The 17,906-nt window shown below is 32.6% G+C and overlaps 2 protein-coding genes across 3 annotated transcripts in view; both read right to left on the bottom strand.

Annotated features, from left to right (window-relative positions):
• LOC127734325 (transient receptor potential cation channel subfamily M member-like 2) overlaps positions 1 to 17,906 on the bottom strand; it is a 571,123-nt gene that overhangs the window by 96,639 nt on the left and 456,578 nt on the right. The window lies entirely within an intron of this gene.
• Positions 1 to 17,906, bottom strand: part of LOC127734332 (uncharacterized) — an 86,497-nt gene that overhangs the window by 11,685 nt on the left and 56,906 nt on the right. The window contains exon 11 of the mRNA XM_052244178.1: positions 15,275 to 15,983. Within this exon, the coding sequence (XP_052100138.1) occupies positions 15,275 to 15,983 (709 nt within the window). The remainder of the gene's footprint in view (positions 1 to 15,274; positions 15,984 to 17,906) is intronic.

The raw sequence follows: 17,906 nt of genomic DNA, 5'->3' as shown, positions 1-17,906 counted from the left end.
CAACATAGAAAGACACACATGTATACATGTTTTTGTTAAATGGAATTTACATATAAAATAAACCATTTTGATTCAAGAATAAATTACAAATTGAACATGTAATTGGGTAATAAAATTTGATGTTTAAATAAACATGGTATTAAGACCATGTACATGTATGTGGTCAATATATAATATGTTAATTAAATACCATGTATTTAGTAAATAGAATTCGAAATTTAGTATATAGACCATTTTCTTGGTCAATAGCTAATGGCAATAGACTATATAATTGTTCAATTGATATTACTTATAAACCATGTATTTGGTCAAAAGATATTACTTGTATACCATGTATTTTATGAAGACCATGTATTTGTTCAAGAAAATATAGTTTTTTGAAGTGTACATTTTATGGAGAACATGAACTTATTCGAAAGAATATGAATTGATTGTTAGATATGAACATTTTATGTTGACCGTTTATTGTTTTTAGTAGAATTTAGATTTTTAGATAAATTCATTTTATATAGACCGTTTATTTGTTCAATAGAATATGATATTTAAATTATACATTTTATGTAGATGATGTATTTTTTCATTAGAATATGATTTTTAGATACATGTATATACATTTTATGTAAACCATGTACAAATGTACTATTCCAAAGAACATGATTTTTAGCTAGAAATATACATTTTATATACACTATGTATTTGTTCAATAAATGTTGGTAATATTAGTTGTACCATGTATTTGGATATTACATGTTGGTAACAGACCATGTATTTGGTCAATAGATGTTACTTATAGATAGATATAAGAAGATGTGGTATGAGTGCCAATGAGACAACCCTCCATTCAAGTCAAAATTTATAAAAGTAAACCATTATAGGTCAAAGTACGGTCTTCCACACGGAGCCTCGGCCCACACAGAACAGTAAGCTATAAAGGGCCCCAAAAATTACTAGTGTAAAACCATGTTTTGGTCAATAGATGTTGGTAACAGACCTAATATTTGTTCATTAATTGTTACGTATATAAACCATGTATGTGGTAAATATATGTTGGTAACAGAACATGTATTTGGTCAATATATATGTTACTTATAGATCATATATTTGGTCAATAAAATTTGATATTTAGTTATACATTACAATGTATAAAGACCATGTTTTTAGTCATTATCAGTTGAAGCAGATAATTCTTCAATAGATGTAATTTATAGGACATGTATTTAGTCAATAGATATTACTCATAGACTATGTATTTGGTCAAAATATATTACTTATAGACCATGGATTTCGTCAATATAATATACTTTTTAGAGATATATATTTCGTGTAGACCAGGTTTTTATGTTCAATATAGTATGATTTTTAGATAATTCATTTTATTTAGACCATGTTAATTGTCAATACAATATGATTTTTTTTAAATGTGTAAATAGATTTTATATGTAAACCATTTACTTGTTCAATATAATATGATTTTTAGACATATTCATTTTATGTAGACCTTTATCTGTTCTATAGTATTTCATTTTTAGATATATATAATCTATGTAGAGCATGTATTTGTTTAAAAGAAAATGATTTTAAATATATTCATTTTATATACAACATGTATTTGAGAAAATCTAATTTATTTTATAAATTCATTTATGTCTATGTGGACAACTTCTATTTGAATTAAACAGTCAATTTGAACTGAGTGTAAATGGCATAATTATTTAATCTGTAGTTTAACCAACCAATCAGATAACAGATATATTCTGACGTAAAATTTATCTGCGACAAGAAAGATCGCAAATTTTCTCTGGACAATTTTTGATTTATATATATACACTCTGGTGACAATTGATTCACAACAAACAGTAAATACATTTGTACTAAGGATTATTATTTATTCAGCGAGAATTCGTTACAAATAGTTGAAATGATGCAGCTAATTGGAGAACTAATGCATACCAAATTGCTCAAGACATTTTTGCATTCGCTTTGTACTTACACTATGGTTTAAATGTAAACTATGTCGTTATTGGACAGTTGTTATACAGGAGTGAATCTGTAACATATGCAGGATATAATGATAACATTTTTCAAATCAACACACTTTTACAAGAAAAAATCAAAGAGCATGATGAAAATACAATTTCTTTATGGCTCCACCATGGATTTTGGGACAATTTAGATTGTTTATGTTTTGATGGAGTGCACCTTAACCATTTTGGAATGCGCAAATACTTTAAAAGTGTTTGTTCTGCTGTACTTCATACATCCAACCAGTGACACTGTATTATATTGTACATTTAGGTAAATTAATCTGTTATATAATACTCAATGCTAGAGGTTAGTACATTGTACTTATCAGTATAAATAACTGCCTTAACATTACATAGGCTTAATTACATATAGAATTTACTTATTGTAAATTCTATTGACATGATTGAGGTGCCTACGCAATTTGGAGCTTATATTATTTGGTACATTGTACCTCTCAATTGCACATTGTGTATACTCTGCTATTCTACCACATTGTAGGTCAAACTAAAACTGCACAGACAGTCGCATTTTCAGCTTACAAAGTAAGCAACATTTGGTACATTATACCTATAAATATCATGCATATGCACATTGTGTACACCAAACCACACTTCAACAGTTGTTTATAGGCCATTGGCATTCATTTGTGTTTGTGTATATTTTACACAAACAAATATATTAACAAACGTATTCTGTTTCATTATCTGAAGTCCTAATTCAATTCCACAAACTGCCAGGAGATGCCTCCGAAACGAGGAAAGTCTGGGCAAAGCGACCATTCAACTAACAAAAAGCAAAAAACCAATATAGACTATACTAAATTGGCAGCTGAAATCATACGGCTATAGTCCGGGAATATAAATATTCCGCCATCTAATAACAGTACAATCATTCAGGCTGATATACATGCAGATACTGGTACGTACAGATCATACACGTATAATACCAACATCTTCACTGTCACAGAATATAGATCCTGCTTTAAACACCGTTCCTACTCCGATTCCTTCATTAGCAGCATCTGAGGTGAGATCTAGAGCATCACAGATACAGGGGAATCCTCCATGCACAGTGGCACCTGAAGATTCAACAGATCATAACCCATCATGCAGTACTTTCAAAGAATTTAACATTCAAACTGTGGTTGAAACACTTTTTTCAGGTGAGCCGCCTGTCAACAACAATATGTCAAGTGAAAATTTACTTAGAATTCAAGTTTCTGATGGCATCAAAATTGGGAGCCACTATTTCTCAAAAAATTAAAGAGAAAATATGGTCTGCAGAATTCATCGATATGAATAGTCTAACATCTTCTTATGTAGAAGACCCATTTAGTCTTTTTGTAAGTAACAGGTAATTTTCCTTATATAATACGTCAAGGTCAAACAAACCTCCACTGTCCATTGAGCAGTGGATATCTGCATTTCTTGTATTTTCAGATATTTACATTGAGAAATGCCCAGAGGAAGCAAGACATTTACTTAAATATGGTCATAATATAAGAGAAATGTATGACTTATATGGAGATGAGCCTTGGAGGATATATGACGAGAAATTTAGAAGGTTAAGAGAAACTATTAATGCTACTTTGGGGAAAACTAATTGATGAATTATACACTAAATCAGCCAATACTGGTAATATCCAAAACAAGAATTTTCGTGCCCAACCAGCAAGACAAAACAAAACTTTTCAAAACCAAGGCAATACACAATACTACAGTAAAACATCCAAACAATGTCAAAACATGCATCTTATTTAACAGAGGACAAATTTGCAACAAAACATGCTCATACAAGCATGTCTGCCACTACTGTAAAGGTTCACCCACAAGATTTCAATGCACTGAATACAAACCACAGCAAAATGCACAACAGAACAAACAAATTTCAAATCAAAAACAAAATACCAACGCCAGTAAACGCTAAGTTGCTGGAGGAGGAATTGCAGGGTTATCATATCGATTTAAGTAATATGTTAGTTCAAGGTTTCAAATTTTGGTTTTCACTTAATTTTCAAGGTACACCAAGAATCAAAACATGCAAAAACCATAAATCAGCTACAGAAAATCAAGATGCAGTGTATCTTAAATTGGCAAAAGAAAGTCTAAGTGGTCGCATTGCTGGGCCTTTTAAAGAACCTCCATTTCCCTTGTTTGTTTATTCACCACTAGGTTTGGTTCCAAAGTCAGATGGAAAATTTCGGTTAATTTATGATTTGTCATTTCCAAAAGATGATTCAATTAATTTAGGTATTCCTATGGAATAATCTGCTGTTTCATATGATACTATTGATAATGTTGTTCAGTTGGTCAAATCATATGGTCAGTCCTGTAGAATGGCGATGTTGAAAATGCATTTCGCATTATTCCAATACAGAAATCTGACTACAATCTTTTAGGTTTTAGCTGGAATGGGTTTTTCTATTATGATAAATGTCTTCCAATGGGTGCAAGTAGTGCCCCGAAAACTTTTGAGACTTTAAGAATCGCATTACAGTGGATAATGCAGTCAAAATATAAGGCAGGTGGCATGTCACATATTTTGGATGATTTTTTATTTGTTGGTCCCTCTCAGTCACAAAAATGCAACCATGATTTACAAACTTTCATTCTGTTATGTGATCGACTTGGAATTCCCATTAAAAAGGAAACAACGGTCTTGCCTACAACTGTCATAACCATTTATGGTATAGAGGTAGATTCTAATATAATGGAATGTAGGCTAACACAAGATAAAATTGAAAAAATTCAAGCAAAATTGCATGAATTTTCAAGAAGAAAGAAAGTGACAATAAGGCAGTTACAATCCTTAATTGGTCTCCTTAATTTTGTGTGTACAGTGGTTTGTCCAGATCGTGCATTCCTCAGAAGACTTATTGACCTTACCTTAGGAGTTTCTCATCCTTGTCATTACATTAGACTCACTAAGGAGTCCAAAGCTGATATTGGTATTTGGAAATCATTTATTGATCATTTTAATGGGAAATCAGTTTTCTATGCTGATAATTGGCTTTCTTCTGATAGTTTATCATTGTATACTGATGCAGCTGGTTCCTTAGGTTTTGCAGGTGTTACGGGATATAAGTGGTTTGCAATGGTTTGGCCAGGTCATCTGGAAAACCATCAAATAGCAACAAAAGAAATGTTTCCTATCGTGCTTGCACTTGAAATATGGGGTGAAAACATTCAAAACACTAAAGTGTTGTTTTTGTCTGACAACATGGCAGTTGTCCAGATCATCAACAAACAAACATGCAAGGACAAAATCTTAATGAAACTTGTGCGTCGTTTGGTTGCTGTTGTCTTAAAATACAACATTCTATTTGAAGGTAACCACATTCCTGGTAAAACTAATGTTATAGCTGATAGCCTTTCCCGTTTACAATTTCAGAAAGCACTGATAGCAGCACCATGGTTAGAACAAAGTCCAATACTGGTTCCCCAACATTTGTTGGAGATTTGACTGATGAAGCCAAACATTTATTATGCTCAGCCTTGACACTACAAAAGCTTCATACAAAAAACATGGCAAAAGTAAATTGAATTTCTTGGTCACTAAAAGATCTCTCTGCCACTGCAGGTAGCTCATGTTGCTAACTATATTGGCCATTTGTTCAGTAAAGGTTTAAAACCTGCTACAATAGCATCACATATTTCTGCATTAAGTTATATACGTAAAATGTTAAATATTCAGGACCCTACAGCTTTATTCATTATTCGCAAAGCTTTGAAAGGTTGTGAAAATCTAACCCCATCTGCAGACGCAAGACTACCAATCACAAAAGAAATCCTCTACAAGATGATCATAAACTTGCCGTCAGTAGTTAGACTACATGTTCATCAGCCCCTATTAAAAACTATCTTTTTGGTAGCATATAATGGATTTTTTAGGCTAGGAGAGCTTGTCGTAAGAACAAAACAGTCTACAGGAAGAGTACTTCAACGTCAAGATATTTTGTTTACTTGGGAAAAAGGCATATTAAAGGGTGTTGAATTAACACTTAGATTTTTTTTTAAATAACAAGACTAATAAACCAGTAACAATTTTCTTGTCAGCATTGCCTGTCCTGTTAATACACTATATGCTTTTGTGATCACTTTTGAGCATATAGGGGACCTTTATTTCAACATACCAATGGACAATATTTATCTGCACACTTTGTGACTGAACAGATGAAAAAGTTAATTACTTCTATAGGTCTGAATCCTACTCAATACAAGGGACATAGCTTTCGTATAGGTGCAGCAACTAATGCTGCCAGCCTAGGCTATTCTGAGCAATTAGTTCAAAAGCTGGGTCGTTGGAATTCAAATGCACTGCAGAGAAAAATAAGAATTGAATCTATTTGCATGTAATATGTTGATGTTCAGTGGGAAAACACTAACTCATAATTATAAGGTGATGTCAGGATGTGCCTGGTCACCAGTCTGATTGTTTTTCATAATTAGTCATTATTTGATTAAATCATTAAAGGTATGAACATTGTTAGAACTGGTATTGACTTTGAGGTCAGGATTTGCCTGCTCAAAATTCTACATGACTTTGTATATGTCGTAAATTTTTATACATTCATTATATTTTGCCAAAACAAGAAACAATGTATTAAAAGACCTGTGAGTTATCAATATTTTATCATGTTCATATATTGATATATTATATATCATGGATGTATATCTAATCTGATACTACTGATGTTTTTTGTTTTGCTAACATTTTCTAATTTATGGTGTTGAAATTTAAAAGCTCATTGAATGGCTGGCGGCTCAAAAGTGTTACTATTAATGTTCATTGTCCTCATGTAAACATACATTCAAGGCTTATTAAGCTAAGTGATTCTGTTATACAGACTGTTGAGGCAAGGATTTGCCTGCTCATTAACAAATAGATACTTTTTATAGTGATATGTGTAGTACTTGGTATAGTATATCTGAAGTACTTTTAGAGTTATTTGTGTCAATTATATTGACTGAATCTTTAAAAAAGTTAAAATAATATTTCATAACTCAAGACACACCTTGGATGGCGTGGGATCATTCAGCTTTAAGTAAAACCTGCATTTCGCTTTGGCCTTTTTTGTACGCCACCTTTTTTGTAGGCTGGCTTTTTATCAGGGAAGTTAAGTCAGGGGCATTTAAATGTTACCCTTTGTAAGATTATCTCCCCTGTTGCTGTAAATAATTTTGATTATCGTTTTTTAATAAATGACATTTTGATTGGAATCTTTCTCCTTGTTACTAATTCGCCTCCAAAAAAAAAACGAGCAAGGTGTGTCCTGACATAAGTGTTCATACACTCAGATATTTAGTCATTGAATGGTTTTTGTATTTGGTATCCTCAGCTTTGATATACATCTATTACGCTGATCACATTAGACATAACATCTAATTTATTTTATTAATTCATTTATGTCTATGTGGACAACTTCTATTTGAATTAAACAGTCAATTTGAACTGAGTGTAAATGGCATGATTATTTAATCTGTATTTTAACCAACCAATCAGATAACAGATATATCCTGACGTAAAAATTTATCTGAGACAAGAAAGATTGTAAATTTTCTCTGGACAATTTTTGATCCAACCGCCTACCCCAATAACTTACCACCTTGTACATTTAAATATGGTGTGGGTTTTGTGATTTTAATTTCTAAGATTTTTTCCATTATGTTGTTATGGCTTTTTATGATATGCTACTTTTTGTAAGTGGTCTTTATTGATACGCCACCTTTTGTAAGTGGCCTTTTTTGTACGCTGGCTTATCAGGGGAGTTAAATCAGGGACATTTAAATGTTACCCTTTGTAAGATTGTCTCCCCTGTTGTTGTAAATAATTTTGATCGTCGTTTTTAATGAATGACATTTTGATTGGAATCTTTCTCCTTGTTACTAATTCGCATCCAAAAAACCGATCAAGGTGTGTCCTGACAAGTGTTCATGCACTCAGATATTTAGTCTTAGGGTGGTTTCTGTATTTAGTGTCCTCAGCTTTAATATACATCTATTACGCTGATCACATTAGACATAAATAAATTTTTAATATATATACATTTGCGTTTGACCATGTATTTGTTCGAAATAGGATTTAGATATATACGTTTTATGTAGACCATGAACATGTATTTGTTCAATAGATTTTAGTTATAAATATATAATTTGTCAGTACGTTGGCAACAGACCATTTTTTTTCTATACGTTACTTATAAACCATGTATTTGGTTATTAGATGTTACTTATAGACAATGTATTTGGTCAATAGATGTTGGTAACAGACCATGTATTTGGTCATTAGATGTTACTTTAAGCCATGTATTCGATCAATAGATGTTGGTAACAGACCATGTATGTGGTCAGTACACGCTACTTATAAACCATGTATTTGGTCATTACATGTTACTTATAGACAATGTATTTGGTCAATAGATGTTGGTAACAGACTATGTATTTTGTCAATTGATGTTACTTATAAACCATATTTTTGGTCAATAAATATTGGTTATAGATTTTGTATTTGGGCTATAAATGTTACTAATTATAGACCGTGTATTTGGTCAGTAGATGTTTGTAATAGACTATGTAAATGTTAATAACGGACAATATTTTTGCGCATTAGATGTTACTTATACACCATGCTGTATCTGGTCAATAGATGTTGGTAATATACCACGAATTTGGTTAATATATGTTACTTTATACCTGGTGTTTGGTCAATTGAATTTGATCATTATATATACATTGTATATAGACCATGTTTTGACCGGTAGATAAAATTATAAAAAAAATCTTTTTTTTCCAAAAAGGTGTGTTTAATTATACAAATTTACTTTTTTATGCACAAGATCTGAAGGATCAGAGCAAAATGCTATCAATCTAATTTAATCAAACTTAATTGCTTAGTGTCATATTCTGTATTTTCACTGTTTGTTTTGGTTTATTTATTGAAATGCAGCTTATTATTGAAGGTGAATATGTAATATAGTTGCTGTAAGAATTGTTGACATGGAAAAAGTCCTGAACAACCTTTATAATCCAAAAAAGAAGATGTACTTGAGTCCATTTTTATTCTTGTTTTAACCAATATCTTTATTTATATACTTGTTTAAGGGAAATCATTGTTAGCACTGTTTGCAGTAATCGTATACCTGTTTAGCAACGAATTGTCATATAAAGGAGTACCAGGAGAAAGGCTGTGTATTTTTTTTTCTTCTAAAATTACCATATGTTTAACGTTGAAACAATAGAGGGCCGGGTACATTATCCTTGGAATAAATTTTTATGTTAAAAAAACGTGCCATATCATAAAAAAATGTTTTCTTACAAACACGACAGTAAAAAAATGTTTAAGTATTCAATATTTATGAAAACACAAGCTTTAATCCTGTACTAGTTTTTCGAATTATTTAAATTAGGCGTTTAGAACCTTTGGCGACCCCACAGTTTAAATATCTATGATAAGAACGACGTGATAAAAAGTAAAATAACAAAAATACCGAACTCCAAGGAAAATTCAAAACGGAAAGTTCCTCATCAAATGGCAAAATTTAAAGCTCAAACACATCAAACGAATGGAAAACAACTCTCATATTCCTGACTTGGTACAGGCATTTCCTTAAGTAGAACAATGGTGGATTAAACCTGGATTTAAAGCTAGCTTAACATCTCACTTGTATGACAGTCGCATAAAATTCCGTTATATTGACAACAATGTGTGAACAAAAAACCAAACAGACATAATAAATAAAAATGACAAAAATAGGGTACAGCAGTCAACATTGTGTTATAATCTTAATCACTATAAAACACACAAATATGTATTTTTATGTTGAGATGTTACACTATTGTTTCAAGTAGGGTGAAGGTTGGCGCCTATTAGAGATTTCCAATAAAATGACATTACTCGACATAACCAACCTATCTGTCCGTATCTCGCATGTCTCGGCTTATTGCATTAAAAGATGACGGAGGGAAGCATGGACTGCATGCATTTTTGGCTCGTTGAATACACATACTTTGTTGGAATAGATGCCATTTAAAAATTAGCAGTCTGCTATTCTATTTCTTTACATATTTTGTCATTAAATTTGGGATGATTTTATTGACAACAAACTTTCAATGGAATAATTAATTCAGTTACCGGTAATCAAATGCACCGATCATTACTACGTCATTTCACTTGACCCATATATGTATCTCTCAGAGGGCGAATTCTTAAAGCTACTAAATCAAAATTAAGTTTGAAAAAATAAAATAATGGAATCTGAAGCGAGTTGATATTCTCATTTTTGATTTATACGTTATAATATTAAAACATGAGTTTCAAACACGCCGGGATATAAAAGGTGTACACGACTTGCTTCTTCTATTTTTTAGCATACTAATGATAGTTCTATAATATATTTCAAGAGACTTTTGTCAGAAGTAGAAATTCAGATCACTGTTGCATCTTTCTACTAGTACTTTGTCACCTTTCCGTTTAATTTTATCAAATGGAATTTATGAGGACGCATCTTCAAAACAAAATATGATTTCACTTTACTGAATCAGTTTATGTTTTTACTTTTTGTTTTTTCTGAAATGCTTGGCGTTTAACTTATATGTAAGAAAAACGGACATGTATGGAATATTTGATTAAAGTTTTGTTAAGTAGACGATCATTTAAGTTTTATGACCAACTTATTATAGCGAGGGATGTTATATTTACTGGTCTGTGCATCCCTCCTTTCTTCCGTTCCGTTCAAAATATAAAATTATATACCAAATTAGAGTTTGACCCGGATTAAGTGGTGCACTGAACATGGAAATATGAGCATGTGAGGAGGCACTGTGTCTTAAGGCCACATATGCATAGTGGGGACGTTAAATCCGATGCCTCTTGTAGAGAATGCCACGCTCTATGCATGGAATATTTGCTACTGGATGTTAAGCAACAAACTATCAATCAATCGACAGTACCGTTACTTGGATTTTATTTCTGGTAAGGCAAATGATTTGAATCTTGGCAGTCAAAACCTCAACTTGGTTAAAAGAAGTCAATGCCAGTAGAGAGTGGACGGTTAATTGAAAATCTGAATTGCAAAATAGTTTTCAGCATTTACAAATGCAAGAAAAATCATACTTTTAATCACGTTTGATTGCTTAATTAATTGATTGTTGTTGCCGGACATTAAAAGACGAAAACTGCATGCATATTCAGGACAAGTAAAATAAAATAATACCATAGAATGTTACAAAGGGGCAGACATTTTGTCTTGCAACAGCCCCCTATGGATCCATGGTTCTGTTCCGTGTAGAACTAATGTACGCACTTACATTAGATTTGATTAGACGTCCCCACTGCTACTGAACGTGACTGTGTATTTATACATTCCGGACAACCAATCGGACGACCCTTTTAAGGGGGGAAAGGGGGGGGGGGATAGGGTAGGTGACCATACTAGCACAAAGATCTTGTCTATGAAAAATAAATCCAGATTTGTGGAATTTTATCATGAAATAATAATATTTCGAATACGCATTAATTATATAATCAATGTATTCCAATGAAACTGTTGGTTAAAGGTTTAATTCTCAGTATTCAATTTAAAACAGGTCCTGATGAAAACAAAAATGATTGACAGAATAATATGTATGACCTCCTCTAAAATGCTTTTGTACAGCTTTGGGGATATCAAAGTTTAAGTTACACTATGTCTTTTAACTTTATACGTTTAACATTTGTCAAAATGCATGGAATATAGTAACTACGAGCAAAGATTGGTCTGTCCGGATTCAAAATCATGTGTCCAGGAAAAGTGACATGTCTTCCTGCGTTATAATACAAAGTCTGGTTCATATTCATCTTCTCGTCCTATATATGCATATGTAAAATACATATGCAACGAACACTTATATACATGGCCCTGCATCCTATAAATACCTGTATCTTACCTCCTATACATTTCTAGGAATATGATTGGTTAAAAGCAACCGGGTGGAGACCGTGTTTATTCCATATTTGGTTAGTAGGGTTCCATATTGGGTTAGTAGGCGGGGCTTATTTCAGTACACGGTTAATAGTGGTGTTACGTCCCTTTATAAAAACAACACGGTGTTTAGGAAAAATCTTAAAGGTTTCAAGAGACGAAGAAATTGATGATTAACGATTGAAATAAATTCATAAAACACATTTAAAGCCAACAAGTTGTAAGTGTCGGCATTTGTTTTTGTATAGACCAATGGAAGTAGGTTCTTAATACTAACGGTATTGAAGACTTGATCACTTTGATAGGCCACTAGTCTAAATACCACATGTTAAAATAGTCGGTAAGATAAATTCGTTACATAGTGTGCTAGTGACCTAATACGATATATATGGAGTCAGTAAATTACATATGGGGTGAAAGCGAGGCCCGAATCCCCATATTGAATTTACTGACCCCATATATATCGTATTAGGTCACTAGCACACTATTTTACGATTTTATCTTACCGACTATCTTAACTTCGCTCTCACCCCATATGTAATTTACTGACCCCATATATATCGTATTTAGTCACTAGCACACTATGTAACTAATAATATTTTAGCGTTGCGCAAAATCGTCATATTCTACACTGTATTGGGAATTAAACGTCGAAAGAAAGCTGTTTTGACTGTCTAGCGCATCCAAAAGGAGAATTTAGGGGGAGGGGGCATGTTCCACTTCTAACGTTGCCTAGATCCCCCTTTTTTCAAAATTCTTGATCCACATCTGGCAACGAAATCTTGTTATCTTATGTTGTTCTATATTTCTTACCTAACACATTTCAGTTAATGATTTATGTAGTAAAACGAATTCGGTGACACCCCATTAATTGTTTATCAATAAAATGGATAAAATACTATAAGTTAATTTACTTCAAGGGATATTAAAAATAATTGCCTGGAAATGTCTCCGATAGCATTCTCGTTAAACAAAACAACACTAAACAATCCTTAATCGAGCACTCCTTCTAAAATACAACCTATATAGGGATTTTTTTTATCAATACATTTTATAATAAATGAAAAATACGTTTGTTAAGAAATTAAATGGAAGCGATAGTTTTATCTCAATTTTCAAATTTGATAAAAAGACAGATTTTGACAAACACTGGTTTTGACATTTCTGAAATTGTCAGGAAAATATCCTACTAATTGTTTTCCCCGCAACAAATATAATAAAAAGATGGATAAAGAAAAAAAAAGAAAGAAAAACATCGGATAACGAAAAAAAAGGCATAATGGGGCGTTCATCTGCAAAGTATATTGAAAAATAATTGTCATTATCAAAAACCATGAAAGATAACTCAAATCGATAGTATGATAGGTATGGAATACGTGTTTTTATATGTGATCTTATGTCAGTGAAAATAAAGGCGGGAATATGGAGAACCACGTGATAAATAAAAATGCAAGATTACTATCATTTTACGTCATGATAAAATTATTTTATATGGACGAAAATTCCAGTGTGTGATTTTAAAAGTCTTGGAATGCTTGGTTTAAACTTCAGCGACGTATTTAATCAAATTCAATGTTTGGCAATAACCAGTCCCATGTGGCCGTACGTCGAGTTACGTACGTATGTCATTTTATTGGAAATCTCTAGTAAAACGTTTAAACCCGCTGCATTTGTTTGCACCTGTCCTAAGTCAGGAACATGATGTTCAGTGGTTGTCGTTTGTTGATGTGGTTCATAAGTGTTTCTCGTTTTTTATATAGATTAGACCGTTCGTTTTCCTGTTTGTGTGGTTTTACACTAGTCATTTGTGGGGCCCTTTATAGCTTGCTGTTCGGTGTGAGCCAAGGCTCCGTATTGAAAGTTTTACTTTGACCTAAAATGGTTTACTTTTACAAATTGTGACTTGGATGGAGAGTTGTCACATTGGCACTCATATCATCTTCTTATATCTAAATATAGACATAGCACATCAGGAAAAATGAAAGACAAGAATACAAAAAATTATCATAGCACAATAATACAATGGCGGGATGTATAAATACCTAGCCACGTCAAAAGGATATAACCAAAAATGGACTAAACAGGAAAGGTTGATAATTTACAAAGACTCAAAAATAACATTGTACCACTTAGTTAAGATGATAAACAACGTCAGTGTCTAGAATCTATACTTCAAGACCATCATGTATTTTTTGTGAAGTTGATACGGAATATTTATCAACAAGGTTAGTATCTTCCAATGAACTTTTTTTAGAAAAAGGGAAGAGACGTTCTTTGACATATCCCTGCTTCATCAATTTTCTGCTCAGAAATGGTTAACGTTTTATAAAGACTGAGTATCAGCTGCATGCTCTTGAATACCGAATGCGTTTGGTAAATGTATATCTCATATGCAGGTTAAGTTGGTATATATATACTAAGGTGGGGTAAATTGAAAATTTCAAAATTAAAATCGTCACTTTCGTCATAGATTCTGGTACTGAGAATACCGCTTATGATAAAATCGACGTATAATATATAGATATAAGAAGATGTGGTATGAGTGCCAATGAGACAACTCTCCATCCAAGTCAAAATTTATAAAAGTAAACCATTATAAGTCACAGTACGGTCTTCAACACGGAGCCTTGGGTCACACCGAACAGTAAGCTATAAAGGGCCCCAAAAGTCTAAATATGAGGCGGAGGAAGCCGTGTCTGTTGTTTCGTTAATTTCTAGTTCTGGAGGATATATTAATGGAACCCAATCAGAAAAGTTTAGATTGTTAATAGAAAGAACATCATCAATATATCTAATTGTGAAATTAAATGATCTGGCTTCTTTGATCTTTTTGTTTTTTTACAAGTGTCTGAAGGAACATGATAAGTGGGCGTTACAGACGAACGTTCACATAATATGACCCAGTCAATTGAAGACTTGAATTCTCCAAGAAATGGTCTCGTCCACATTGTTATGACAACGATAATATATTGTCGTACTCAATTTCTTCATCTTTTGTTTAAAAGTTTGATATACACAATTACCTTTTAACACTGCATTTGTTTACCGTCAGCTTTATTGTTTTTTTTTTGTTTATTGATTTTGGTTGATTCTCTGTAAACTTGTACTTAGTTTTCGGAGAGTAAAATATCTACAGTATCTAAATATAAAGTTAGTAATTTATATTAAACACACATGCTCTCAGGTGCCTATAAGTGTTTTGAGGTTACAGTAATACTTTTTTCGCGCTATCAAATTTATTTAGTTTTTTTTTTAAATGATTTTTATATATGTATTGCATCATCTACTTACTTTTTGGATAACCCAACAATGCTTGGCAAATATTTCGACATGCTTTTATACACTTGTGACTACTGTAAGAACTAATTTCTTCGATAGACTTTTTGAATAAATTGCGATATTTCGGATTGCTTTCGGCGTCAAGTTTTCTTAACTGACCAACAACCTCTTCTGCCGTGGAAAACATTTCAGCACCTTCTTTGAGTAAATTTGAGATCTTTCTGTATGAATCTTGTTTAGCCTTAATTGTTTTCCAAGTCGTTTGTTGTTCATCCGCTAACTCTTTAAACAAATGTATTGCCCTTTTAAGTGATGTTGCATATTTCCTTAGATTGTTTAGCAGCTCTGGAATGAAGTCGAACTTTACAGTCAACGAGTTTGTAAAGTCCGTATTATCGAAATTTTTTAACCATTCCAAAGCTTCTTTTGCATAATCTAGTTCTGTAAGTGTGCCAATGACCTTTGATACACAAGTTGCTGCGCATTTCGTACTTTTCATGAGTTTTGATTGTTCCTCGAGACTTTCCGATTGATCTATCTGTTTGCCTTTACTCTCCTTGTCGTAAGTGTCTTTAAACTTGTTGAATAAAACTTCTGAGGCATCTTTAGCTTCTTTTAGTGGGTGCCTTTGTAACCATTTTTGAGTGTTTGCTAGCAAATCTCCAATTCGCTTTATGTGACAGGAACTTCTCAAAGAATCTATCGATGATGATGATCCCCACTAAAATGAATTGTATGTTACAATATTAACACAGCTAATTCACGTGACCTAATTTTGTGTATATATCTTACGTGAAAAGGAGGAACAGGTATATATGTGCAACATTACTGAACGAGTTGTTTTGCTTTCATATGAAGCAGAATTCCGTGAAGAGGGAATAAATCACACGTGTGTCTATTGTACCTCGTAGTTTTTGAACGCGCTTATGATTTCATAACCGAACAACTCTATAACATTCAGATAAAAAAGATCAAGTAGAACACCTTTTCAGATCATGCTTGCAACTAATATGAATTCGAATCAAGTCGACATTCACTCTTATGTAAGTCGCTAAACTGATAAATTGCAACATGTATATATTCAACAACGCCAAAAACAGTTAAGGAAGACACGTTTTTGTGCAATACCCAGAACAATTTGCAAACATTTTTAATATGGATAGAAGTGCGATTGATTTTGATTCCACACAAAAACGCCATTAAGGACAGACAATCATGAATAGTGATTGGATCTTTCTTAAAGGCGGATATATGATTTTCCAAGATAAAATGATTGATTGTAGGGGTCAAAAATTGAGATGCATTGTAAGATGAAAATAAAATAACAAAAATACCGAGCTTCAAGGAAAACTCAAAACGGAAAGTCCCTTATCAAATGGCAAAATAAAAATATCAAACACATCAAACGAATGGAAAACATCTGTCATATTCCTGACTTGGTACAGGCATTTCATTATGTAGAAAATGGCAGATTGAACCTGGTTTTAAAGCGCTAAACCTCTCACTGGTATGACAGACAAATAGAATTTCATTATGTTATCAACAATATGTAAGCAAAACAGACATAATACACTGTGACTTTTTGATGAAGAACAGCAATAAAAGCGCTGTTCCTTTGCTTTTCGTGTGTTGTGTACTGATTTTGTGTCATGGATGGATACCCCATATCCTTTGTTTTTCCATTATAATAGGTAAGAATGTCCTAAATTGAGCTACAGCAGTCAAGATTGTGTTATAATCTTAATCATTATAAAAACAAACAACCATGTCAACAAAGAAAAACAAAATGGCATATAGACACTCTATATACAAAGCACATAAGCAAAAATGAAAGACAGGAAAACAAAAAATGACTAAAGTAAAATAATACAATGGCGGGATGTATAAATACCGAGCAAAAAGGATATTACCAAGCATGGACTAAACAGTAAAGGTTAGAAATATACAAAGACAAATAAAAAGAACATTATAACACGTTTTTAAGATGATAAACAACCTATAATTTTATACATCAAGACCATTATGTATTATTTGTGAAGATGATACGGAATATTCATCAACAAAGTACTGGTTTTTTTACCCCGATTAAGACAAGACGTTCTTTGACATAACCCTGGTTCATCAACTTTCTGCTAAGACACTGGTGATGTTTTATAAAGTCTGAGTAGCAGCTGCAAACTCTTGAATACCGAATGATTTAAGAAATGTATATCCAAAATGCAGGTGAAGTTCGTATATTGGTGCTAAGGTGGGGAGAATTTATAATTTCAAATCTAAAATCGTCTCGTTTGTCATAGAGTCTGGGACCGAGATGACCGCTTATATCAAATTCAACTACGTAATTTGTAAAACGTCTTTACATTAAACGGAGAGCCTGCAACCCTTATATAATGATTAAGATGGTGTCAAGACAATCAATTATTGGACCCATACCATGTTCAAAAGGAAGAAAGACATGCCATTGCTAACAAAATACTTCATAGAAAACAATACAATTGGCGACATCCATAAAACGATGGGCGTAGACTGAGGAACTCTTGAAGCAGAAGCGGTGGCGTCAGTCTTGTTGGCTATGAGAATAAAAACATAGTGACAGTTTGCATACGGTGATGTCCATGATGTCATAAAAGAAGAAATTAGTAAG

This window comes from Mytilus californianus, unplaced genomic scaffold, assembly GCF_021869535.1.
Source record: "Mytilus californianus isolate M0D057914Y unplaced genomic scaffold, xbMytCali1.0.p SCAF_3, whole genome shotgun sequence".
In the NCBI taxonomy this organism is placed as follows: domain Eukaryota; kingdom Metazoa; phylum Mollusca; class Bivalvia; order Mytilida; family Mytilidae; genus Mytilus; species Mytilus californianus.
Note: the sequence above shows the minus strand (reverse complement) of the source record. Positions and strands in the feature narration are given on the sequence as shown.